The sequence below is a fragment of the Malus sylvestris genome, chromosome 15 (genome assembly GCF_916048215.2).
Source record: "Malus sylvestris chromosome 15, drMalSylv7.2, whole genome shotgun sequence".
In the NCBI taxonomy this organism is placed as follows: Eukaryota; Viridiplantae; Streptophyta; class Magnoliopsida; order Rosales; family Rosaceae; genus Malus; species Malus sylvestris.
The window spans coordinates 7284755-7309227 of NC_062274.1; the positions used below are offsets into that span (position 1 = coordinate 7284755).

Genomic DNA, 24473 nt, shown 5'->3' on the forward strand with positions numbered 1-24473 from the left:
CGCAGCCCCTTTCTTACCTAATTTTGTTTTCTTTTCTAACAGGGAACAGAGGACGTTGAAGGTCTCACTTTAGATTTGCAAGAATCTGACGAGCCTAGCTTCAGTACAGAAGCACTTAGAGAGATGCGGAGACTGAGGTTGCTCATACTCAAAGGTGTAAAGTTCACTGGAAACTGCACATATCTCTCCAAAAAGCTAACATGGTTGTGTTGGCCTGAGTTTCCTCTAGAGGTCATGCCAGAAGATTTTAATCCACCAAACCTAGTTGATGTCAACCTGACTCATAGCCAAATGCAAGTTTGGAAGGACCCTGACGCGGTATTGCATAATTTCAACCAAACTATTGATTCTTTCTTCTAGGGTTTGTACTGACAAGACATCATGTTTTCTCTCTTCTGTTTGGATTTTAATTTATGTTTTCGTTTTTGTCGTACAGAGGCTTGAGAAATTGAAGTTTCTTAATCTGGGTTATTGCTGTCGCCTAAAATGGTCACCAGACTTTTCAAAACTCCCCAATATCGAGAGATTGATACTCAGAGACTGCACGAGTTTGTCCAAGATTCACCCGTCCATAGTACAACTGAAGTGCCTTAAATATCTCTCTCTTGCGAACTCCAATTTAATAAGTGATGCAATTCCTGAGGATCTCGGGTCTATATCTTCTTTAGAAGTTTTAGATCTAAGAGGCAATGATTTTACAGCACTACCCATCCTCACTGGCCTTTCCAAGCTTCAAACTTTACAGTTGGATAATTGCACAAAGCTTCAGGCAATTCCAGATTTACCAACAAAGTTGGAAATTCTGGAAGCGAATCAGTGTATTGCATTGGAAAGGATGCCTGATTTTTCGGAGATGTCAAGACTGAGAGAATTGCATCTGAATCACTCCCCCAAACTCACTGAGATTCCAGGCCTGGATAAGTCTTTAACCTCCATGACAAGGATTCATATGGAAGGGTGCAGCAATCTCAATGATGCTTTTAAGGAAGCAATCCTACGGGTCCTCTCTCTCTCTCTCTCTCTCTCTCTCTCTCTCTCTTATGTATGCATACATGCATGTATTAATTGCTCATACAGATCCTGCTGCGCATGGTACAGGGATGGAGTGCGAGTGGAAATGGTGGCCTTTTTCTTCCTGGACCTTCATTGTTTAGGGGTGTCCAACCTACGGAAGAAATCAATGAACATTCGCTTGACAGTGAGTCCGTGTCATATTCAAGTGAATACAAGGAAGGCAGAAATGATAAAGCAGCAAGACCAGATGATGACTCATACGATGAGAATCGATCTCACAAAAGAATAAGGTTTGATCTCAGTATAGGAAGCAATGCAGAAGAAGAAACCGTTGCCGGGGAATATAATTGCATTATAGTTCAAAACCACAAAAGCTGCATGGAAGCTGATGCGATCTTTGAGGAGGGGGGAGATGGTGAGGATGAAGAGCAGGCTCCAAGTGCTGTACTGGTATCCGTTAATTGTTCTTCAAGCGGAACTGATCAGAAGTACAAATTCGGAATCAGTTGATCTTCTGAATTGATTGTCATGTTGTGAGCATTACTTTGCTCGGCAGAGGTTTGGTGTTGCACTTTGCACATATGGAGATTGAACTAGCAAAAGTAAGGTTCAACTCCACGTTGTTTCGATTCACAAAACGAAGTGTAAGTACATCCTCCTATCGGTGAGAGTGCTGAGACGCAGAGACACAGCGTTCTGAAACACGAATAATTTGTTTGTTCATAAATTATTAGATTGAAAAGATTGACCTTTGCATTTATGTTAATGAATTGCTCTTTCCGAATGAGTTCATATATCACGATAATCCTACAATTATATGCAGCTGAAGAAGAATAATTAGATTATAATCTATGAGACTTGACTCATCTGCCTTCTGTAGATCATCTTTCTCAACAAGTATAGAATTGACGTATCGCTTCTTAGTATCATCGGATTTCCCAAAATCTTATGCTACACTCTTTGACCTTATATGAATATAATGAATGAACTCAATCTTCAATTTAAAATATTTACACTAGTGGAGACCACAAAATCTTATGCTATACTTAATGAAGGTATGAATAAACTCTTAAGTGTTAGTGAATCTATCATTTTGATGGGATACGCATTCTACGAAACTAATTTCAACGATAAACCGTCAAACTTGTTTGTATATGCTTTAAGATCGCATATACCAAAAATCACAAAAAACAAACATTCAAAGATCAAGTAACAGGACAAAGCTTTTCGACGGTTATCAACGAAAAATCACGATTTAGCGGTTATTTTAACTCTGATTTTGATGAGTTTTACAGCTACACTCATTGACCATATAAGAATACAATGAATGAACTCGATCTTCAATTTAAAATATTTAGATTTGTGGATACCACAAAATCTTATGTTATACTTTATGAAAGTATGAATAAACTCTTTAGTGTTAGTGAATCTATTGTTTTGATGAGATATGCATTCTATGAAACTAGTTTCAACAATCCAACCGTTAAACATGTTTGTATATACTTCAAGATCGTATACGCCAAAAATTGCAAAAAACAAACATTCAGAAATCAAGTAACGGGACAAAACTTTTTTACGGTTGTCAACCAAAAATCACGATTTAACGGTTATTTTGAACTCCGATTTTGATGATTTTTTTACATTTACACTCATTGACCCTATATGAATACAATGAATGAACTCGATCTTCAATTTAAAATATTTACACTAGTAGATACCACAAAATCTTATGTTATACTTAATGAAAGTGTGAATAAACTCTTAAGTGTTAGTGAATCTATCGTTTTGATGAGATACGCATTCTAGGAAACTAATTTCAACGATCCAACCATCAAACTTGTTTGTATATGCTTCGAGATCGCATACGCTAAAAATCGCAAAAAACAAACATTTAGAAATCAAGTAACGAGACAAAACTTTTCAATGGTTATCAACGAAAAATCCCGATTTAACGGTTATTTTAACTCCAATTTTGATGATTTTTGACAGCTACACTCATTGACCCTATATGAATACAATGAATGAACTCGATCTTCAATTTAAAATATTTACACTAATGGATACCACAAAATCTTATGTTATACTTAATGAAAGTATGAATAAACTCTTGTTAGTGAATCTATATGAATAAACTCTTGTTAGTGAATCTATCGTTTTGATGAGATACTCATTCTACGAAACTAGTTTCAACGATCCAACCGTCAAATATGTTTGTATATACTTCGAGATCGCATACGCCAAAAATTACAAAAAATAAACATTTAGAGATCAAGTAACGGGATACAACTTTTTTACGGTTATCAACTAAAAATCACGATTTAACGGTTATTTTAACTCCGATTTTGATGATTTTTTACAGCTACACTCCTTGACCTTATATGAATACAATGACCGAATTTGATCTTCAATTTAAAATATTTACACTATGGATACCACAAAATCTTATGTCATGATTATTGATGAAAATTGAGGATTTTGTAAAATGAATAACATGCAAGCTTTGAGTTCCATTGGCAAGGTCTAAACTTTTGAGAAAAGCTTCACAACCTTGAAAACAAAACCTCTTTCATTTTACATATCCTTGCACATTTAATATTTTGTAATAGACTAATAGTGTATGGATGCTTGTTTATTAAGCTCTTATTTTCGAGTGTAAATGTAGTATTTAAACGACAAATGTGTTTTAATGTTTTGAAGTAATATTTATGTGACAATGTGTAGTATGTGCAAATTTAAGAAAAAAAATATATTTTTCTTAACAGGTCATAACAGGTCGGGTTACTTGACCCCGTTAAGATAACGGGTGTGATACGACACGACCCATTAAGATAACAGGTGTTACACGAAAATGACACGAACACGACAGACACAACTCGTTTGCCAGGCCTACTACCCACTTTCACTCACTTTGTCTCACACACCAACTCCATGTTCTCCGACGCGTGCCGATGCTCCCCATAGTACGTTACGATTAGCGCCATCGCATCATTCGGAGCTCGCTCCACGTGTTTCCTCGCCGGGCACCCTTTTACCGTTATACACCTGTAATATACCCTGTTCCACATAAACAATTAAGCAAACGTTAGATTCAATTCTCACCGTCCGATCATATCGCATCCCGATTTTTCATTTCAATACCAAATCAACGGCTGGGATTGAAATTGAGTACCTTGGGTAAGGCGAGCCCTTGATCGGCTTCTGACCGTACTTTCTCCAGGAGTACTCGTCCGTTGGAGTATCATTGATTTTTGAACCTATCGCCGGCACCCGAACTGTCTTCACTTGCTTTTTCCTGAATCAATTAATTGATTAATTTTTTAAATAAAAAAATCGAATATATAAACTAGTTTGGGGATTTTTAGTCGTCGGTCAAAATTAAGAGTAATATTAGAAAAATTAAATTTGTAGATAAAAATTTATAAACTAAATAACATGAAAATTAATGATTGAATTATTAACGTGTTTATTCTTATTGGTAATACATCACTTAGTTTGTAAATTTTATCTATAAAATTAGTCTCTCTAGCATTACCCTTAATTTAATGCTAGGGAGACTAATTTGTAAACAAAATTTGCAAACTAAACGATGTGTTACTAATAGGAATGAGCATGTTTATCAACGCTTAAGTCATAATTCAATCATCAACTTCCATGTTATTTAGTTTACAAAAATTTGTTTACAAATTTAATCTCTAGCATTATCCAAAAATTAAACAACAAAAGTCTTTTTCCCAAACGTTGTGAATAAAAAAACAAAACTTTTTGCTATTCGAAAGTCAAATTAATACGCCAGGCGCATCTTATTGTGTCAGCCTCAACGTGTGCTACAACCATTAATGCCCAACAACTCACCCAGGATACTAACCGGGTCCATTCCTGTTAGGATTGACGGTATTACATGATAAGGAAAAATAAAAAGTAAAGCAGAAAGATAGACACTAAGAATTACGTGGTTCAACAATTTTTGCTTATATCTACAAGACAACAATCAATCTTCCACTATATTAAAATAATGGACACGACAAGAACAATCTTACCAAGCCAAAGACAAGACTTGACGAATAAAAGAAAATATAACACACTCTCACACTGTTAATTTGACTCATAATTTGTGATGGAACATGCTCACTCTCAACCTTGGAGAGGAACAACTCTTAGAACTATCACTCTTAGTCTTTTGGATGATCTACAATGGTGAAATGCCACCTCTATTCATATGCATGGATGAAAAATCCTAGTGAGTCCAAGAATTAAATCTTCCACTATCAATGGAAGTCAAACCACTCATGCACCATCCAATGCATTACCCTTGGAACTCCACATGTTCATGCACCACATAGAGTTCCCATGTTACCATTACATTCCCTTGAATATAGTATTCTCCAATGTTTCATTTGTTCTCAAAAGACTTCCAACATTTTTATGGTTCGTTGAGACTATGGAAAAACCAACCAACTCTTATAGTCTCGGAAACCATGCTAGAGGCGTATTTTAGATGGGGGAGAGGAAATGTAAACTAAAATGCATGGGTAATGAATGACTCGTACCTTCTGTTGGAGTTGGAGCAATGGTACTTGCCGGAGCCGGAAGCAGATCCCGTGCCAGGTAACTCGCCCGGAAGCGTAGAAAGGGGAGACATAGCGCTGGACATAAGAGATGATGCGAGCTCGGTAGAATCTATTCCTAGAAGGTCCGTAAATGCCATTCCAATTGGAGTCGGGCTTTGGAGTAGTTTAGTGATATCGTCAATAATTCGCCTGATAAACATTCCTTCGTACCTGGTTGTTATATTTGAAAATGAAACAAAGGTACACAAATATTTATTAGCAACTGCAAAGATTAAATAAATTTTAAAAAATATTTTAAAGTTTTTTGAAATGACATATAAGATCATCTCCAAAAAGGAATGTCAAATTTTGAACATGAAATTTAAATTGACAGTTATAGGGCACTTTGACATCACTCCACCTAATATGTCAAATTTTAAATATAAAATAAAAAATTCATATTTATTTTCTTTGCATTTTTTTGGTTTTTTTTTAGTCAAACGATTGTGTTAATAAGTTAAATGTTAGATAACATTAGCCACTGACGGGGTTCGAACCAATGTCATCATGCAAGGGCACAACACATTTCCACCACTGTGGTAAAAAGTCACTTGCATATTTATTTTCTTTGCATTGGTAATGAAAGAAAATGAACTCAAAGGTATAAAAATATTAAACATTATATTGGTAATGAACGAAAAATGAAAAGACTAATAAAAAACATTTAATAATTAATTAAAAATTATTTGAAGTTATTGTTAAATTTGACAGCAACTATCTTTGTTGCCATCCCACATCAATCAAAATTTCAATTGGAAAATACTAGTGTTGTCATTTTTTACACTTATTGCTGTCATTGTTGAAAAATACTAGTGTTGTCATTTTTACACTTATTGCTGTCATTTTTTACACTTATTGCTGATGTGGACTTTGGAGATGCTCTAAATTTAAACTTTTTTTTTAATTTGTCATTTGAAATGTTATAAAAAATTAAGTGATTTTTCATAATAATTTTCTAAAATTATTAATTAATCATCTTACTAAGTTTTTTCAACCAAAATAAGTTATGTAAAATTGTGTTTCGAGTTATTTAAGCCATTAGAACTTTTTAACAAGTTTATTTATTTATTACACACACACACACCACAAAGACGTGGAGAATAAATTAGTTTTTGACTTTTAAGTTTTAACCTCCTTTTCACAAATTCTCTACTTTCTTTGGCTTGAACACAAAACTTTTGGCTGGTAAAATGAACATGCGGAATCATCTCAAACGTTTATTGTCATCTACTGAAAAAACCATTAGCCTCATGAGATTACCCACTAGGAAGATGGACAATTTTTGGCTTTTATGTGTGAGAAGCAAAGATCTGGGCAAATTTGGAAGTATCATGACAAAGTTTTTGTTTTAGGTGAAATTAATCAAAGTTGAGGCACCCAAGTTTTTATCAAAAATTAGATTTATAATTTATCTTTTCAACAATTATCTTTTTAAAATTAATTTTGTATAAAAAATAATTACAGTGTGATGATCGGCACAATATCAAACATTGTATTAAATAATCAATAATTTAATCTGGTAGAACACCAAATGCTCGATTAATTATCCTATTTGACTGAAATAGTCAATACAGTTCGACCTGTCAAACGAGACCTAAATCATGAGCACCACCGCCCCCATTTAAATGAGCGCAGCCATAAGGCCACACACATCTAGAATAAACAATTGTAGAACAAGCTCATATATCTTTAGAAGGCTTGACCTCTAGCAATTCAACTTTGACATTAAATTTAGAGAAATTGATGAAATTTAGAAGGAGAATTTCAGGAGAAGAATTGGATTGAAAAAGAAATAAAAAAGAAATGACAGAGAACTCAAATCTAAGCATGATTGTTAATGACGATTTAAAGAAATAATGAACAAACAAACAGAGAAAAGTACGTACTTACCCATTAGTCGTTCTGAAAACCCGGACTGTCGAACCTGGAGCTGCAGTAAGAGATTCTGTCCAGTCTGTCGAACCTGGAGCTGCAGTAAGAGCTTCTGTCCAGTCTGTCAAACCTGCAGCTGCAGTAAGAGCATCTGTCCACCGCAGTAGCTTTTCTTGTATATCTGTATCTTCGTGGAAGCGCTCTCTATGCTTCTGAAATGCTAGTACAGAAGTAGCTATAACATCTGACGGACTAAGATCGTGGAATATTGGCAGAACCATTTGCTTCAGTGTTCTTCTGCACTCCATGATCTGCACCAGCTCCTCAAGACACCAGATGGAATCCGCATACCTACTTGAGAAGACGATGACCGAAACCTTAGACCCTTCGATTATTTGCTTCATTTTCTCTGATATATTTTCCCCTCTTCTTATTGATTCGTTCTCCTCCATAAAGAAGTCAATTCCGGCGTCTTTCATTGTCCAGTAGAGGTGGTCCGTGAAGGTTTTGCGCGTGTCTTCGCCAAAGCTCAAGAACACATCGTAGGGTGAGGAGGAGGAGGTGGTGGAGGAGGAGGAGGACGGTGAAGATGAAGGTGAGGCTTCATGGGCTGTACTTGTATCCATAACTGCTTACTGCAAAATTAATGATTAATTCAAGTCAAAGTGCACAGATCAGTCCACAAGAAAAGAAGTGCTTTTCTATCTACATAATTGGATCGAAGTGCGCAGATTTTCTCGCCCAAGGGAAATTGAAATACGTTGGCTTTTCATAAAAGCAAATAAATCTGGATAAGCAATACAATAGAATACAATACCCAACTAATATCTAATTGAGAAAATAAAGACTATTAATCGAAAACAGAGGAAAAAACCTGCATGATCCTTCAGCCACACCTAATTCCCCAATTAACAAGGTGAAAGATTTGCAGAGGAAGGAATAAGAAAGAGGGAGGAGATGGTGAGCTGGAGACAATAAGCAATATCCTTCTTGTCCGTTCACTTCCGTTGACTTTGTTTCCGTTGAGGGATCTTCAAATAATTTCATTTGAGAATGTGCTTGTTTCGTAACATTTTTTCACGATTTAAATCATTTATATTTCAGTACATTGTTTATAAATTATTTTTACAAATATTTTTTTTAAATAATTATTAAGAAGTTTAATTATAGTAAAGAAAATAGATAAATGCGACTTTTTAAAGAAACATAATATTAATATCATTTAATTCAACTGTTAAATAATTTCAAAATTGTTGATTTTGATAAAAACTAGCATATGGACACATACAAAGTGCGTAAGAAAATTTTTTATTTTTCTTTTTGAAATAGAAGGAGAGGAAGAGAATGATACGGACTATTGGAGTGGGATTTTTTTTTTTTTTTTTTTGGAACTAACGAAAAGTCTACAAAATAGAAGCGACAAAGAAGTATATATGTGTATATTTTTTTCTATATTTTTGGTCAGGCGATATATTTTGTTAGATTAACTACCGACAGAGTTTGAACTTAAGCCGTCATGCAATGATTCAACACCTTTTCAAAGTGAACAGTGACACTTTAAAATTTGAAGGGAGTTTTAATAAAACACTCATGATAATGTTCACTTTTAATGAAAAACCACATTTATACATTTTACTGGTATTATTCACTATACCTTTAAAAATGACTTTTCATTAAAAAAGAAGTTTTTTTAGATTTTTCTTTAGTTTTCCCAAAATTGAATTGTGCACAAAGAAGTGAACAATTAGATATTGTTTTTTTAGTACATAGATATTTTTATACTAAGAAGATGAGGAGTTCGGCTAAACCACACAACGAGCAACCTAATTAGTATCGAATTCGTCATTCATGAGATTCGAACCTAGAACATCTCTCTTCTTACTTTCATCTCCTTCTCTCATCTCCTCTCACATTTTATTTTTTGTTTTATTATTTTTATTAAAAAAATTAATATAAAATATTGACGTGATTTATTGTAACCATTCAAGTACGAAGAAAGATTAAGAAGAAAAATAATCCTCTTGGGTTGTGGACCTGACTGATGGTTACCTTTAGGTGGTTTGTTGACTATGATTTAATTATGAGGGAAAAAGTTGGATTTAAAGCTGTGGATGGAAAAAACACTTTCCCTTCGTGATTTAGGGAGACCGAAGCGAGTAGTTGACTTGGTATTTGCAGATCATCTGGGAAAACCACAAGCTCTGCCAACAACAATCCATGGATGCTACCATCACAGCTGTCGATCCCTCCTCTGCATCTTCACCCTCCTCCTCGAAACAATGGAAGCACGACGTGTTCTTGAGCTTTAGAGGCGAAGACACCCGCCGGACCTTCACCGACAACCTCTACTGGACATTAAAAGACAACAAAGTCAACGTCTTCATTGACGAGAATGAACTTCCAAGAGGAGAAAACATAACAGATGAACTGGTGGAAGCGATCAGACGGTCCAGGATGTCCATCGTCATCTTCTCAAAACGGTACGCGGAATCCCGATGGTGCCTTGAGGAGCTTGAGAAGATCATGGAGTGCAGAAGAACACTTGGGCAAATTGTTCTACCAATATTCTACAACGTCGATCCGACGGATGTTAGGAACCAGACTGGTAGTGTTGCGGAAGCATTTCAGAAGCATGCAGAGCGCTTCCATGGAGATATAGATAAAGTCCAGAGGTGGAGATCTGCTTTTACAGAAGCTGCAAATTTGTGTGGTGGGAACCTTAGAAACACTGATGGGTAATTTCTCTGTTACTTTTTAACTTACTGTTTTTACATACATAGCATGTCTTTTACAGGATGATGCATTACAAGTGTGGAACCAGAAATTTTTACCAGGGTGGGCTAGCAAATTGGTATAGGGTGACTTGTTGGTTGCTAAAAAGAATTTTCGACGAAAATTCAAGAGATGATGTGGAGAAATCAATAAACCATAGAGACTTAAGATTAAAAACTAGAGTCATGAAGGGATTGTTTTAATAAATTGAGTAGAGATACAAATTAACTTGAGTTAGGCTTAATTTGGGTGAATTAAACTTTAAGATATATATTGATATGCGGATTATATTCGAACTTTTCACGAAAAAACTACCTGGATTATAGCCCGTGTTCGCCATCATGCTAGTTACGACGTTGATGTATTAGTTTCGGTTTAGCAACCTTTAATTGCCAACTTCATGTGTTGGCTTTTCTTAAGCCTCTATTACAAAATGTCAATGAACTATAAAATGATAGGGCCTAGAACCTTGATCAGTTTACACATTGTAATGCTGCTAATGCAAAGATTAGAAACCTGATGTGTGTGTGTGTGTGTGAGAGAGAGAGAGAGAGAGAGAGAGAGAGAGTATTTCTAAACGCTTGATCTATCAGTTTGGTCGAATTGAGCTAATCACATGGATCAATATAATGTGCCATTGTTTGTGTTGTTATCATGAAAAAGTTATTAGTTGAGTTTATCCTGCAGTTTATGATTCTTACTTTGGAAATTTTTGTTAACAGGTATGAAGGTAAGTTTATAAGGAAAATTGTCAACGACATCACTAGAAAACTGAACAACACATACTTAAACGTAGCTGCCAAAGAAATTGGAATAGATTCTCGAGTGCAAGAAATCATCAATGATTTAGATGTTGGAGGATCAGATGATGTTCGCATTGTTGGAATTTTGGGCATGGTCGGAACGGGGAAGACAACGGTTGCAAAAGCCATTTTCAATAGAGTTCATCAAAGCTTTGAAGGTAAAAGTTTCCTTTCAAAAGTGAGGGAAGAGAGTATGGTTAAACTGCAAAACCAACTTCTTTGTGATATCTTGAAACCAGCCAACATAGAGGTAAGCAGTGTGGATCAAGGAACCAAGGAGATACAAAAAAGACTTGGCAGCATAAGGGTACTTGTCATAGTTGATGACATAGATTGTGTGGAACAACTAGAAGAGTTAGCTATAAAACACGAGTCGTTTGGTCGAGGGAGTAGAATTATTGTAACAACAAGAGATGAACAATTGTTAAAGTTTATCAGAGTCGATAAGACATGTTTGGCACAAACAATGAATGAAGAAGAAGCTCTTCAGCTCCTTAGTTGGCGTGCCTTTCGAAAGAGCTATCCTAATGATGAAGAATTTCTTGAACTCGCAAGAAAAGTTGTTGATTACTGTGGAGGTTTGCCACTGGCGCTTGAAGTTTTAGGTTCTTATCTAAGTTCAAAAAGCAAAAGAGAATGGAGAAGTGCACTGCGCAAATTGAAAAGAAAGCCTCACGGGAAGATTTATGAAAAGCTTAAAATGAGCTACGATGGGCTAATTGATGATGACGTGAAGGCTATATTCCTTGACATATGTTGTTTCTTTATTGGAATGAACAAGGACTATGTTATGACAATATTAGATGGCTGTGACTTTGATCCAGATATAGGAATCGGAGAACTCCATGATCGGTGCCTTGTAACTGTTGATGAAGGAAACAACCTTATAATGCACGATTTGCTTCGAGATATGGGCAGAGAAATTGTACGTGAAAAATCTCCTAACATCACTGGAAAACGTTGTAGATTGTGGGATCATGAAGATGTTAAAGACGTATTGAGGAACAAATCTGTAAGTAACTAAGTACATCTGCAATCAAATTGTATAAAGAACATGTATACAATGAAAGAGAAGTGTGTGCATATCCCAAATGCAAATAATCATTTTTCCTAGTTCTTACTTGAAGGATCCAATTCATGGCTTTGCTTTATGTAAAAGTCATCTTTTCGCATGCATATAACCCTTTTTGTACCTTTTTTAAAAATCCTTTTACTTTTCTAACAGGGAACAGAGGAAGTTGAAGGACTCATTTTAGATTTGCATGAATCTAATGAGCCTAACTTCAGTACAGAAGCACTCAGAGAGATGCGGAGACTGAGGTTGCTCAAACTCAAAGGTGTAAAGTTCACCGGAAATTGCACATATCTTTCCAAAAAGCTAGCATGGTTGTGTTGGCCTGAGTTTCCGCTAGAGGTCATGCCAGAAGATTTTCATCAACCAAACCTAGTTGATATCGACCTGAGTCATAGCCAAATGCAAGTTTGGAAGGACTCCGACGTGGTATTGCATAATCTAAACCAAACTATTGATTCTTTCTTCCAGGTTTTGTAAGTACTGACATCATGCTTTTTCTCTTCTGTTTGGATTTTAAATTATGTTTTCGTTTTTGTCTCACAGCGGCTTGAGAAATTGAAGTTTCTTAATCTGGGTTATTGCTGTCGCCTAAAAAGATCACCAGACTTTTCAAAACTCCCCAATATCGAGAGATTGATACTCAGAGACTGCATGAGTTTGTCCGAGATTCACCCTTCCATAGTACAACTGAAGTGCCTTAAATATTTCTCTCTTGCGAACTCCAATTTAACAAATGATGCAATTCCTGAGGATCTCGGGTCTATATCTTCTTTAGAAGTTTTAGATCTAAGAGGCAATGATTTTACTGCACTACCTATCCTAACTGGCCTTTCTAAGCTTCAAACTTTACAGTTGGGTAATTGCACAAAGCTTCAGGCAATTCCGGATTTACCAGCAAGTTTGGAAATTCTGGAAGCGAATCAGTGCATTGCATTGGAAAGAATGCCAGATTTTTCGGAGATGTCGAGACTGAGAGAATTGCATCTGAATTACTCTCCCAAAGTCACTGAAATTCCAGGCCTGGATAAGTGCACCAATCTCAATGATGCTCTTAAGGAAGCAATCCTACGGGTCCTCTCTCTCTCTCTCTCTCTCTCTCTCTCTCTCTCTCTTATGTATGCATACATGCATTATTAATTGCTCATACAAATCTTGCTACGCATGGTATAGGGATGGAGTGTGAGCGGAAAAGGTGGCCTTTTTCTTCCTGGACCTTCATTGTCCAGGGGTGTCCAACCTAAGGAAGAAATAAATGAGAATACGCTTGACTGTGAGTACAGGTCATATTCAAGTGAATACATGGAAGGCAGAAATCATGAGGCAGCAAGACCAGGTGATGACTCATACGATGAGAATCGATCTCACAAAAGAATAAAGTTTGATCTCAGTATAGGAAGCAATGCAAAAGAAGAAACTGTTGCCGGGGGAATATAATTGCATTATAGTTCAAAACAACAAAAGCTGCATGGAAGCTGATGCGATCTAGGGGGGAGATGGTGGGGATGAAGAGGAGGCTCCAAGTGCTGTTCTGGTATCCGTTAATTGTTCTTCAAGCGGAACTGATCAGAAGTACAAATTTGGAATCGGTTGATCTTCTGACTTGAATGTTGTGTTGTGAGCATTACTTTGCTTGGCAGAGGTTTGGTGTTGCACTTGCGCATATGAAGATTGAACTAGCAAAAGTAAGGTCCACATTTTTTCGATTCACAAGACGAAGTGTAAGTACGTCCTTCTATCGGTGAGAGTGCTGAGACGCAGACACAGCGTTCTGAAACACGAATAATTTCTGTTCATAAATGATTAGATTGAAAAGACTAACCTTGCATCTACTGAGGTTCAGAGCCTTTATGTTTATGAATTGCTCTTTCCGAATGAGTTCATGTATCACGATTGACGAACCCTTGTTAATAAAATGGACACAGAACAGTATAATCCTACAATTATATGCAGCTGAAGGAAGAATAATTAGATTATAATCTATGAGACTTGACTCATCTGCCTTCGGTTGATCATCTTTCTCAACAAGTATAGAGTTGATATGTCGCTCCTTAGCATTCTCGGATTTCCCCCAGTTTAGTTCTCCTATCACCGTGATGGAAGTTTTGTTCGACATGTAACTTGATAGGAAAATAGTAAGAAAGCTTCGCTTGTTGCAGAGCCTCCACCGGCCTTGAGATTGTCTCAAATAGGCGGCGGCGGCTTCCCTCGTCACTAGACAACTGAAGTGAATGTAATGAAGGCGGTGTAAAATTTTGAGTAAACATAATCACCATAACGATAAATTGTATGACACTTAAGTTGATAGAGTTTTGTAATGATATTTTATATGAAACGTGAAAGACATTAATTTAGAACGTTATTGCTATTAATAATGAGTTATTTAAAGACCTATTATATTTAGGTGGAATATAACGATAAAGCATATGAAACTTACGTTAAAAACACGAGACTATAAAAGGTTGGTCCATGCACTCTTAGAAGACACGGTTAACTTTTGACAATTCCTGTTGAGAGAGCATAAGCATTTTAGTGGGTTGTTCGTGTAGAAGAAAATCTTCATCACGTCTTCATTTGGCACAGACAAAAGATTAAACGACCAACTGACCTTTTTACCCTCAACAGTTTCTAACGCGTCAGCATGAGACAAAGTTGGACGTTCAAAATGTTGGATAAAAATTCACAAATTTAATTACAAGGAGGAATTTGCCTAATTATAAACGTTAAACTCCACTCAAAAAATTGAAGCGATATTTCGAGCTAAGAGATAAATGCTCTTACCGCAATATATAAAAAATGATACAATTTTTCTTGGATGAATAAGTCACATTGTAAAATAAAGAAAGGAAAATGCGTATTTAAGCAGGGAATTAGAAATAAAAACATCAATATCAATGTAAAATTCCTGAAATTAAAATAATTGTAACTGTTGCATCCCCCATTGTTTCAAAAAGTCAAAACTAAAAGAGGGAAGAACAGCAGTTAGTTTTTCCTCACACTAATCTCTTCTAAGGCATCATCAAATACCTCTGAAAAATAAGCTCGACCAAAACAAAGGGAATAAAAAAAGCCGAAAGGATCTTAATCTGAAACTAGGGAGACGTGGGGTTAGCAATCTGCAGCTTCATCTGTGTTCAAATGTTACGAGTCCATGGCGATGGCTTCCGGCAGCGGATGCAGTTGGAGGGCCGGGATGTTGGATTTGAGTGGGAGGTGGGTTGGCCCGGACAACTTCTTCTCCTTTGGAAATCCTTTTCCGGCTATTCCAAGAACCTTCCTCACCTCATTTGCTAGCTCTATCACGTAGTCCTCTTCATGGCCTGCTCATGTCAGAAATTCTCTACTCAGTATTAACATCTACGCGAATCTAATAAAGAACTAAGAAACATCCGGTCATGGACCTTGCACAGATAACTTTGATTCGTAACAGGAATGTGGGTGACGAGTTTGCTCACCTATATCGAACATAGCCTTCTCCAACAGAAAGAGATAGTCTCTATTGTTTCCGCAGGGCCCAAAAGCTGTTGCAATTTGCCTGAAAGAGAAATACTTAACGATCAGTGGAAGCCGTTGAGAGATAAAAACTTTATTGCAAAAATAATTACAACCATCATTAACACCGCTAAAACCAGAAACAAATTGCAATCTGCATTACCTTGCCATGTCCTCCAATGGAGCAGGACCAAGGTAATACTTGTTCGATTCTTTGTCTGGAGTGGACGTGAAACTGCAATATCATGAACAAGTTAGGTGAGGGATTCTTGGCACAACACAGCATTTCTAAATTTTACGTAGGATAAATTTAATGAGGTGCAGGAAATGAGGGATCTACAACAAAATGACTTACACAATAACTCCTGTCAAGGAAGGCTCAGTCTCAGAGAACTCCCCTTCCTGTACACAAAGAAAATAGATATTATGGCAAGCAGAACAAAACAATAACAAAAAATCCCAAATGTAAAGAAAACCGGCTAGTCCAGGCGTGAAGCTGGAGTAATATTCAAGCTACTCTTACCTTATAAAAGTCGACGAGAGTCTTTGAATCATATTCACATTCTCTCCTTTCCAAGTACTGCAAACAAAAAGAAATGAATCAAGCATGACCATTAGATGAATAGGGTAAGACAGAGACCGCTAGTTTCTAGTTTCACAAACTAAAATACCGAATAAAAATGTCAATTTTATCTCAAGCCATATTTTTTCCTACTCTATGCAAGTATGTCCGACACTCTCAGCTGACAATCTATCACCACAAGGATAAATGTTACAGTTGAATAAGCATACCTCCATTGCCAATTTCTCCCTTTCTGGCCCTCCACGAACAGAATAAGCAGCACCCCACTGTTAGAAACACTTTGAATGTCAGAACGAAACACTAATCGCATGAACGATACAAAGCTAAAAAAATAATCGAACGTTTAACGGGTATCTGTACTACTCTAGAATGTTACTTACGCAGACAGCTCCTTCTTGGTACTCCAAAGTGCAAGTCCGAGCAGGGTGCTCAGGTGTACCTCTGTGATCAATGCATGCTTCACAATTCAAAAACATTATGACCACAATCAGTTACAATCAAACGACATGTAACGAATCGAAAGTACAACAACACATCCAATTTCTTCCAGTCCAGAGACTAATGACACATACCAAGATCAAACACACGCCTGTAGTTCTTGATGTAACCTATCACTTTCTCGTCATACTCGAATCCTGGGTTCCACACAAGTGAACCATATCCAAAGACCCAGAATACCATGGCTGCGTTTGACTACTGCAAAGAGTACATTGGTGTAAAAATCCCAAGCTCTGATAAACCAGTCCAAAACAATGAAGTTTCAAAATATAAAACGGACTTTCAATTGCAGAGCTCAATGATGCCTTACTTTATAAAAATTAATATTACTAAAATTCAAAAGCTTCAAACTTTATTTTCCTTTTCAGGAAAGGAGTTAATTAATTTCATAAATCACCCAAAAATTAGAGATTTGATAATTGTATAAATCGTTGCAAATGCGGAAAGTTTTGAGCTTTTTTTTTTTAAAAAAAAAATTCTCACAAAACCCAAATCATTATTAATGCTCTCGACAATTTAGGAGCTAAATGAATTGATTTTTCCATATATGTGAATTTTCCAAAAAGAGAAACATAAAGTTCGAACTTTTCCAATAATTTTCTCCTTTTCCTATTTTCCGAGCATCCAAACAGAAACTGCAGATCATGGCGCCATAGAATAATTTTAAAAAATGAGAAAAATCAGCGGCATTGTCATCCAATCGACAAAATATTCAACACTTACAGAGGGATCGGGAGCTTTCAACGAAGAACGCAGAAATTTTCCGAGAAAATAAAACGAGATGAAGCGTTTGAAGAAACCCCTGGGGCGGTCTGATTCGATAGATCGAGAAAGCGAAAAGAAATCGACGGTGGTGGTCAGTGGCAAGGAAAAGAGAAACGAAAAGAGAATGAAGCTAAACGCCGCGTTTCTCTCTTCTGGTTCGTCTGTCTCTCTCTTTCTCTCTCCTCGCCTACTCTTTCTTTCTCTTCTGGGTTTCGCTGGGTGAGGAAGGAGGAAGGCGACAGCCAACCGTATTTATATATCGAGGGGAAGCGAAAACCCGCGTGGGTGTGCAGCGCGTGATTTGCCACGTGCGCTAGAGTTGTCAGTGATGTATGTGGTATGGATTTTTGTATCATGTGCATCCATCTCATCCTTCATAATATCTCATACACTTTTCTCTCTTTCTGATTATTAAATTAAATAAATTAAATAAAAAAATTGTTATCATTCTAAAAATCATATTTTACGTTTCTAATTTTCTATAATTAGAAGAAAAAAAAAACACTTATAAGGAGTATAGAATGAGATTTTTAAAATACAAATAACAATTTCTTAAATAAAATCAATGAATAGTATTATGAGAGATAAAATAAAATTTGTGTTTATTATTTTCCTAAATAATTTGCAAATCGCACAACTTTCAAGACTTATACAGTGTTATTTGATACGCATGTTGTTGTTGTCATTTAATTTAGTTAATTTGATAATAAAAAAAGAAAAGGCGTAAGAAAAAAAATAGTGAGTGATTTTATTTCCTTAAATATACTTTAATTTTTAATAAGAATGTAATCTGATTGGATAAGGTAAAAATAATAATGTTGCATGAACCTTTTGTTTTGAACTAATAAAATAACAATGTAACATGATGGGATAAGGTAAAAAAAACAAGTGAGAATAGCTTAGGAGACAAACTAAAAGGGTTAGGACAAATTCCAAGTTTCTAAATGTTAATATTTCAATTCAAGGTTGGAATCAAATTTGTTGACTGATCAAAAATTAAGAGAGGACGGTGGTGTCTAATTTGTATGCAAATGTGATTCATTTTTCATATGCGTTTCTTGTTTTTCGTAACTTATTTTAACTTGAAACTTCGTTCAATAATTTTATATTCTTGTCACAACTTATTATATGTACGTAAACGAATGCCTAGTTACTTGATGTTATTAAAATATCAAGCCTTTTATTTTCTAGGATGAATGCTTTAAACTCATTGTATTGAAATTAAATCATACGTGTAAATTTCACTACCACAAAATCATATGAAATGACAAGAATCCTTCACGATCTTATCTTATCTTTTTTGTCTTTATATGATAATGAGTATGTTATAACTTGTGCGGTTATAGTACATTCACATTTTTTTGGAAGAAAAACAAAAGATTAACAAATAAAATATTTTTTTTCAAATACTTTGTCCAATTGTTATAGTTGAAACACAATTTATTTTTCTATTTGATGTCTTTAAATAAATAAACCTAGACTTCACTATCTATTCCTATTGCCAAAATTATGTAATTGTTCCAAATTTGCATCCATATTCCATACCATACATGTCCATCCCATCTAATCATGATGTCCGTCCACATCCATTTGCCATGATGTATGTCCACATACATAGCCATGATGTATGTCCACTTACATAGTCATCATGATGCATATACATAACCATAGATTGTGTTTTGGTCTAGAACGTGGAATTTATTTTGGTCTAAAACGTGAGTTGTGTTTGGTGAAACGAAACACTAAAAAGGAAATTATCCAGGTTCATTGAACCTGGACAGGTTTTCACAGCTGTTATCGTGTTCCGCGTTGTCGAATTAGTGCCTTAACTACCGATGCCTGCAACTACCGCGAAATCGTGTCATAGAAGTCATCAACAAGGAAATCAACTGATTTCGGTTCAATGAACCTGGACGCTAACTCGGCATTAAAAGTAAAAACCCTACAGCTCCTTCGTGGTAGGCAGGGTTTTTTGGTCAATTTGGTTGGCGGGGTTAGGCAAATAGGCAAGGAAAGGGGGATTCCAACTCCGAGGTCCCGTGGATTTTGATTCCTTTGTCACTTGGATTCAAATTCCAAATTTATGGCTGGTTTCCTGCTGTTTTTGTAGGATTCCATCGAGGAATGGTGGGAAGATAAGAAGAAGATAATGTGATGATTTAAGTGCTTTGTGCCAACAAGCTCTGAGAGGTTTCTATTTATGGGAGGATAATGTGTTTCTTGATACGAGGTTGGGAAGCTTTGGAAGGTTCTGATTCTGTGTGCGTATCGGTTTCTCTTTTGATTTATCTTAATTTAATTATTGTCTAAAAAATGAAATATTATCAGGATTTGACTGTAAATTTTAACGTCGATGTTTCTTTTGATTTATTTGAATTTTTTTTATTTTTTTGAAAAAGTGAAGTATTAGAATTTGACTGTAAATCTTGACCTTGACATTGAGGATGTAAGGGTGAAAGAGATCGTTGGGCTCATTCATATTTGCACGTCAATTTGTGAGTATCAACTTACTCTTATGTAAAATTTTAAACTATTGATCATTTTGCATGAAAAATGCACGTGAGTTGCATGCCAAACTTACGAGTTGTGCATGCAAAGTATACGTATATAAGTTTTGATTGCACGAGTATGATGTTGCTAATGAAGAATAAACAAGTAGTGTGTGTTTCTTGTGAGTGGTCTGGGAAATTGACTTGCTTGTACTCAACAATTTATATATACACGTACTTGTCATGAGTTTCTACAAATTGGGACGTAAGATGGGAGTTTGAATAAATGTGACTTTAAATTATTTGTATGATCTTGAAATCATTGTGTAATGTAAGTCTAAAGGTCAGTTAAGTTCCATCAAACTTACTTCGATCATTTTTCTGGTAAGTCACGAGATTGACCTAAGTACATATGGCAACGTATTAACGGAGGTGTGGGATTATCAATGGAACAGAAGTACCACGTTTATGTGCAGTCTTTATTACGATAAAGGACGGCATTATTAATTTTTATTATTAGTGATCATAGGTCAAAATCTTTTAAACTATTTTGACTAAAGAAATCATGTATTTTATTATATTAAGGACAACGATGAATTCATCAAAATTTAAATGTCAACCATGGCCAATGGATTTACCTTTTAGGCAGCCGGCCAACATACTTCTCAAAAGGCACATTAGATTTATTTGTTATCGACCTTTCATCCTCACAAGGGCCACCCACTCATGCATTCAACTTTTATCAGCAGATTGTTCCATTTTTATCTCGTTTCACGCGTTTTTTTATTTTAATACAATGAGATTCCAAATCATTGAAGAACATTACATTCAACATTCAAGTACCATTGTTTGAGACTATCTCTCGCTTTACGTTTCTCATAGTAAAGTTAACTCCGGCAATAATCAAAATGAATACGTAGTAACTCGGTGGGAGAGAAAGAGAGAGAGAAATAGGAGAGAGCTGAATTGTGTTGATGCAAATTTTCACCGTCTTTAGTCTTGACGAAAATGCACTTGTAAAACAATCAACACCTTTGATCAAAGATCTACACCTCACGCGCCCACAAGGTGGGGGGTTAGGTCAACGGATCTTCGATGCCTAAGTTAGTTTTTTTGAGAGAGTAAAGTATTTAGGGCTTTTTTAGGGTTGCAAAAGCTCTCCAAATTTGGTAGAATATGAGGTATTTATAGGGATAGGGCCGGCCATATAGTGTTTAATGGAGAGATATTTTCTAAATATTCCTAATATATTTAATAGGAGATAATATATCGAGATAATGGGGTTATTATTCCTAATTGATTTAAATTAGGATTACTTACTTGATTGGAGTTAATCTTCAAATGGGAATGAATTAAAGATAGGATTTGGGTAATTAATCCTTATCTTTAAATCCTTGCCAAGGGCAGGTGAACTATGGGCAATTGTGTTCAGCTGTTGAGTCCTTCAGGGATGTGAGAGCATATGAGAAATCTGCCTATTTATTGAGGGCAATCTTGTATTTCTTGAATAAAAATCTACGTTTCGCCTCTAGAATTTTTAGGATTATTTTTTGCTCTACAAATTGGGTTTTAAGATAGAAGAAAAGCGTGATGCTCTAGCTAACGTATTAGCTGACGATCAGTGGAGGAAAGAGATGAAAGAGAATGGGTTCAAATTTTCGATACTGCTTTCAACTCAATTGTAGACTTTCACTTTTTATAATCTGATTCGTATAATGAATTCAACTATCATAATAGTTTAACTTCGCACCTACACCCTGCACAAACCTCTTACTCTAGCAGCTTGGTTGGTTCACAATAGCACGACAAGCTCGACAAGTATTGCATTTATCAAAAATATTCTTCTTTGTCACCAAGTGGTGAAAGAATACAAAAACTTTAACGTAAAACTTTTAGTACTGTTTATTTTAACGAAAAATCATATTTTTACACTAAAAATTTAATTTTGATATTATTCACTTTACCTTTTATTTTATCTTTATTGTTAAAACTCAAAATTTTTAAATATTTTTCATTAGTTTTCCTAAAAATATATGATCACTCGTCTTTGAATTAAATGTCTTTATATTAAATACAATGGTAGAAAATAAATAAATATTTTTTAGTTTTTAATCCATTTTCCAAAAATTTAAAAGAAAAATTAACCCAAACTAGAAAAAAAGGAATTTTTTCAGAGCAAGTTACTACACTCCACTGTGGTTTTAGGGTTTGCACAGAGCCATCGATCCCTCCGAAACGACTGCCAGTCCTGGGTAAGTCGATTCGACACTCACCGCCGCCCAATTTCCAAAAAAAAGATGGCATTTTGAGCACAAATTTCGAAAATGAAACCCGAACAGACCCCGTCCCAGCTCGACCGATCTCACCGTTCTTCCGGCAACCGGCGCAGCACGCGTTCGCAAGCAGCACCGGACTGGAATCCGACTGACGAGCTCATCCTCGTGAACGAGGTCGCCGCCGTAGAGGGCGACTGCCTGAAAGCGCTGTCGTCGTTTCAGAAATGGAAGATCATAGCTCAGAACTGCTTTGCTCTGGGCGTGTCGCGGACTTTGGACCAGTATCGCCGGAAGTGGGAGGCTTTGTTCGGCGAGTACAAGGGGATCAAGCAGTGGGAGGCGAAGTCCCGAGCTTCCGATTCGTACTGGGTTTTAGGAATTGAAAGAAGGAAGCGGAATGGGCTGCCGGAGAATTTTGACCAGGAGTTGTTTAGAGGGATTGAGAAGCTCGTGAGAGTGAGGGGGAACCAATCGGATACAGACCCAGATAGTGATCCGGAGGATGAGGCGGAGGAGGAGCCTGATGTTGATTCAGAGCCAGGTATGCTTGTTTTTCAGCCACAAATGGAAATCTGTATTGATATATATTGCTGCATTGTGATTAATATGCAGTTGCTTGTTTTGTTTCACATTTTTCGTGCCGCATATTTTTGGGTTGGCATCATTGGTTGCTGAATGAAAGTTCGCATTTTGGATTTGATTGCTATATGGATGTTTACATTGTGAAGTATATGAGCTCATTATCTAGGAAAATTATTAATGAAGAGGGAGGGTCCAATCGAGCACCCTTCGTATGGTAAGATGTTAAAATCATCACTCACAAATCGCGTAAATAACGGATAGGTGCAATATGCAAGGGGCTTGTTGCTCAAGTGGCTAAGAACGTTTACTCGTGCACCTAACATCGTGTGTTTGAATCTCTTATCCCCTATATACAAAAATAACCTGCAGATGATTAAGCGAGTATGGGCTTTAAAATTTGGAAAAGAACATAATCTTATTTGTTAAATGCAATAAATGTTAAATATAAGTTGTAAACAGAACTGGAAAGTTTCTTTTTTAGTTTGTTTATGATTTTTGTAGATGAATCGTTAAGTTCACTCCTTAAACAGTTTATTTACTCACTAAACACAAATTGAGACTTGAATCATAAGGTTAGAATGTTGATGTACATGAATGTTTTATAAACAAGGGTAAGGTGTGATATACGACAGCTTAGATATGCATACCCACTCAGTAGATAATTCTCCTATTTGTGAGATTGATTACTCGATAGCAGTGTGAATACCAATTCAAGCTTCTATAAATTCATGATTAGTTGAGTCCCCCGCTACTGGTATTATTTCTGGAAGTTAATGGTGGATGTCATGAAAGGTCTAAGGTGGTTGAATTTGCAATGTGAAATTTCTTTAGATAGTTTTTATAGGGAAACTGCATGTGTCATGCTGAAATTTTGATTAATGGGCGAGTAAATGAATGGATTGTAGTTAAGCATTACAATCAGGTTGTTTGCGTAAGTAACCCTTGCACCATAATTCTCAACAGCTCTTTTCTTATAATTTTCTTGTATGCTAGAGTCAAAAAGGAGAAGGCGTCGATCAACATCTAAGAAAAGCTGTCCTAGAGAAAATTCAATTAGAAGCTGCAAGAGAGAAAAGCCTCAAGAAACCCATGCAGAAGAAAAACCTCAAAAAACCCAAGCAGAAGAAAAACCTGTAGGAAGTGGTTTAAAAGCAATTCCTCCGAAGAGCCTGGCAGAAGAACATCCTCAGAAGAGCTGTGTGAAGAAAAAGCTTACAAATAGTCAAAGAAAAGAGGAGGCAATCAGCATTGAAGAACAGGAGAAAATTGCGGCTATGAAATTGCATGAAAGTGCAGATTTAATCCGTGCTATCGTTACTGAGACACCTGACCATAAGGCTGCTGGCGTGAAGAGCACCGGGGACCTCCAAACTGATTTTGTTAGGTGCCAAGGGGACCGGGTCATTGCATGCCTTGGCGATATTGTGAAGACACTCGACCAGCTCCGTCATCTTGTCCAGGAATGTGAATAGTTTTTCCCTAACCTTTATTTCTTTTGAACTGAATGTGAATATTTAAATGGTTAAGAGTTTGGTGTTAATGTTTATCTTTAATGGTAGATGCAATGTTGGAATTAGCTTCACTACCGTGCTGTTTGCGTGTGGAACACCCAGTTTAGGCGTGAATGAGAGTAGTTCCCGGTCTTTTT

At 36.1% G+C, this 24473-nt stretch overlaps 4 protein-coding genes and 1 long non-coding RNA gene across 15 annotated transcripts in view; 3 read left to right on the top strand and 2 right to left on the bottom strand.

The window, feature by feature from the left end:
• LOC126604276 (TMV resistance protein N-like) overlaps positions 1-8513 on the bottom strand; it is a 25014-nt gene extending 16501 nt beyond the window's left edge. Inside the window, exons 1-6 of one of the 6 annotated variants that reach the window (XM_050271469.1) lie at positions 8368-8513; positions 7585-8128; positions 7512-7545; positions 5562-5792; positions 4184-4306; positions 3696-4068 (exon numbers count right to left, since the gene is read on the bottom strand). In XM_050271469.1, the coding sequence (XP_050127426.1) occupies positions 3918-4068; positions 4184-4306; positions 5562-5792; positions 7512-7545; positions 7585-8119 (1074 nt within the window). In that variant the 5' untranslated portion in view covers positions 8120-8128; positions 8368-8513 and the 3' untranslated portion in view covers positions 3696-3917. Of the gene's footprint in view, positions 1-3695; positions 4069-4152; positions 4307-5561; positions 5793-7511; positions 7546-7584; positions 8197-8367 lie in introns of those variants that run through there. The other 5 variants (XM_050271471.1, XM_050271470.1, XM_050271472.1 and 2 more) reach the window with 5 other exon arrangements.
• Positions 1-14137, top strand: part of LOC126604270 (disease resistance protein RUN1-like) — a 16896-nt gene extending 2759 nt beyond the window's left edge. The window contains exons 1-5 of one of the 6 annotated variants that reach the window (XM_050271459.1): positions 9593-10228; positions 10988-12080; positions 12294-12569; positions 12687-13214; positions 13314-14137. In XM_050271459.1, the coding sequence (XP_050127416.1) occupies positions 9711-10228; positions 10988-12080; positions 12294-12569; positions 12687-13214; positions 13314-13577 (2679 nt within the window). In that variant the 5' untranslated portion in view covers positions 9593-9710 and the 3' untranslated portion in view covers positions 13578-14137. Of the gene's footprint in view, positions 1-42; positions 319-436; positions 1001-1098; positions 1802-9592; positions 10229-10987; positions 12081-12293; positions 12570-12686; positions 13215-13313 lie in introns of those variants that run through there. The other 5 variants (XM_050271462.1, XM_050271460.1, XM_050271458.1 and 2 more) reach the window with 5 other exon arrangements.
• Positions 14138-15031: 894 nt separating this feature from the next.
• On the bottom strand, positions 15032-17711 carry LOC126604283 (gamma-glutamylcyclotransferase 2-1-like). The gene is made up of 9 exons (XM_050271480.1): positions 17437-17711; positions 16788-16911; positions 16596-16672; positions 16425-16481; positions 16156-16212; positions 15988-16034; positions 15796-15867; positions 15596-15675; positions 15032-15460 (listed from the first exon to the last, which is right to left on the bottom strand). Exons 2-9 carry the CDS (start codon positions 16894-16896, stop codon positions 15282-15284), a joined length of 678 nt encoding a protein of 225 aa, XP_050127437.1. The 5' UTR covers positions 16897-16911; positions 17437-17711; the 3' UTR covers positions 15032-15281.
• A 1652-nt stretch (positions 17712-19363) lies between these two features.
• On the top strand, positions 19364-20032 carry LOC126604287 (uncharacterized). Its single transcript, XR_007616555.1, has 2 exons — positions 19364-19668; positions 19807-20032. It is a non-coding gene; the product is annotated as an uncharacterized LOC126604287 (long non-coding RNA).
• Positions 20033-22127: 2095 nt separating this feature from the next.
• Positions 22128-24407, top strand: LOC126604278 (trihelix transcription factor ASR3-like). Its single transcript, XM_050271475.1, has 2 exons — positions 22128-22784; positions 23819-24407. The coding sequence occupies exons 1-2, from the start codon at positions 22292-22294 to the stop codon at positions 24295-24297; spliced, it is 972 nt and encodes a 323-aa protein (XP_050127432.1). The 5' UTR covers positions 22128-22291; the 3' UTR covers positions 24298-24407.
• Positions 24408-24473: the final 66 nt, after the last annotated feature.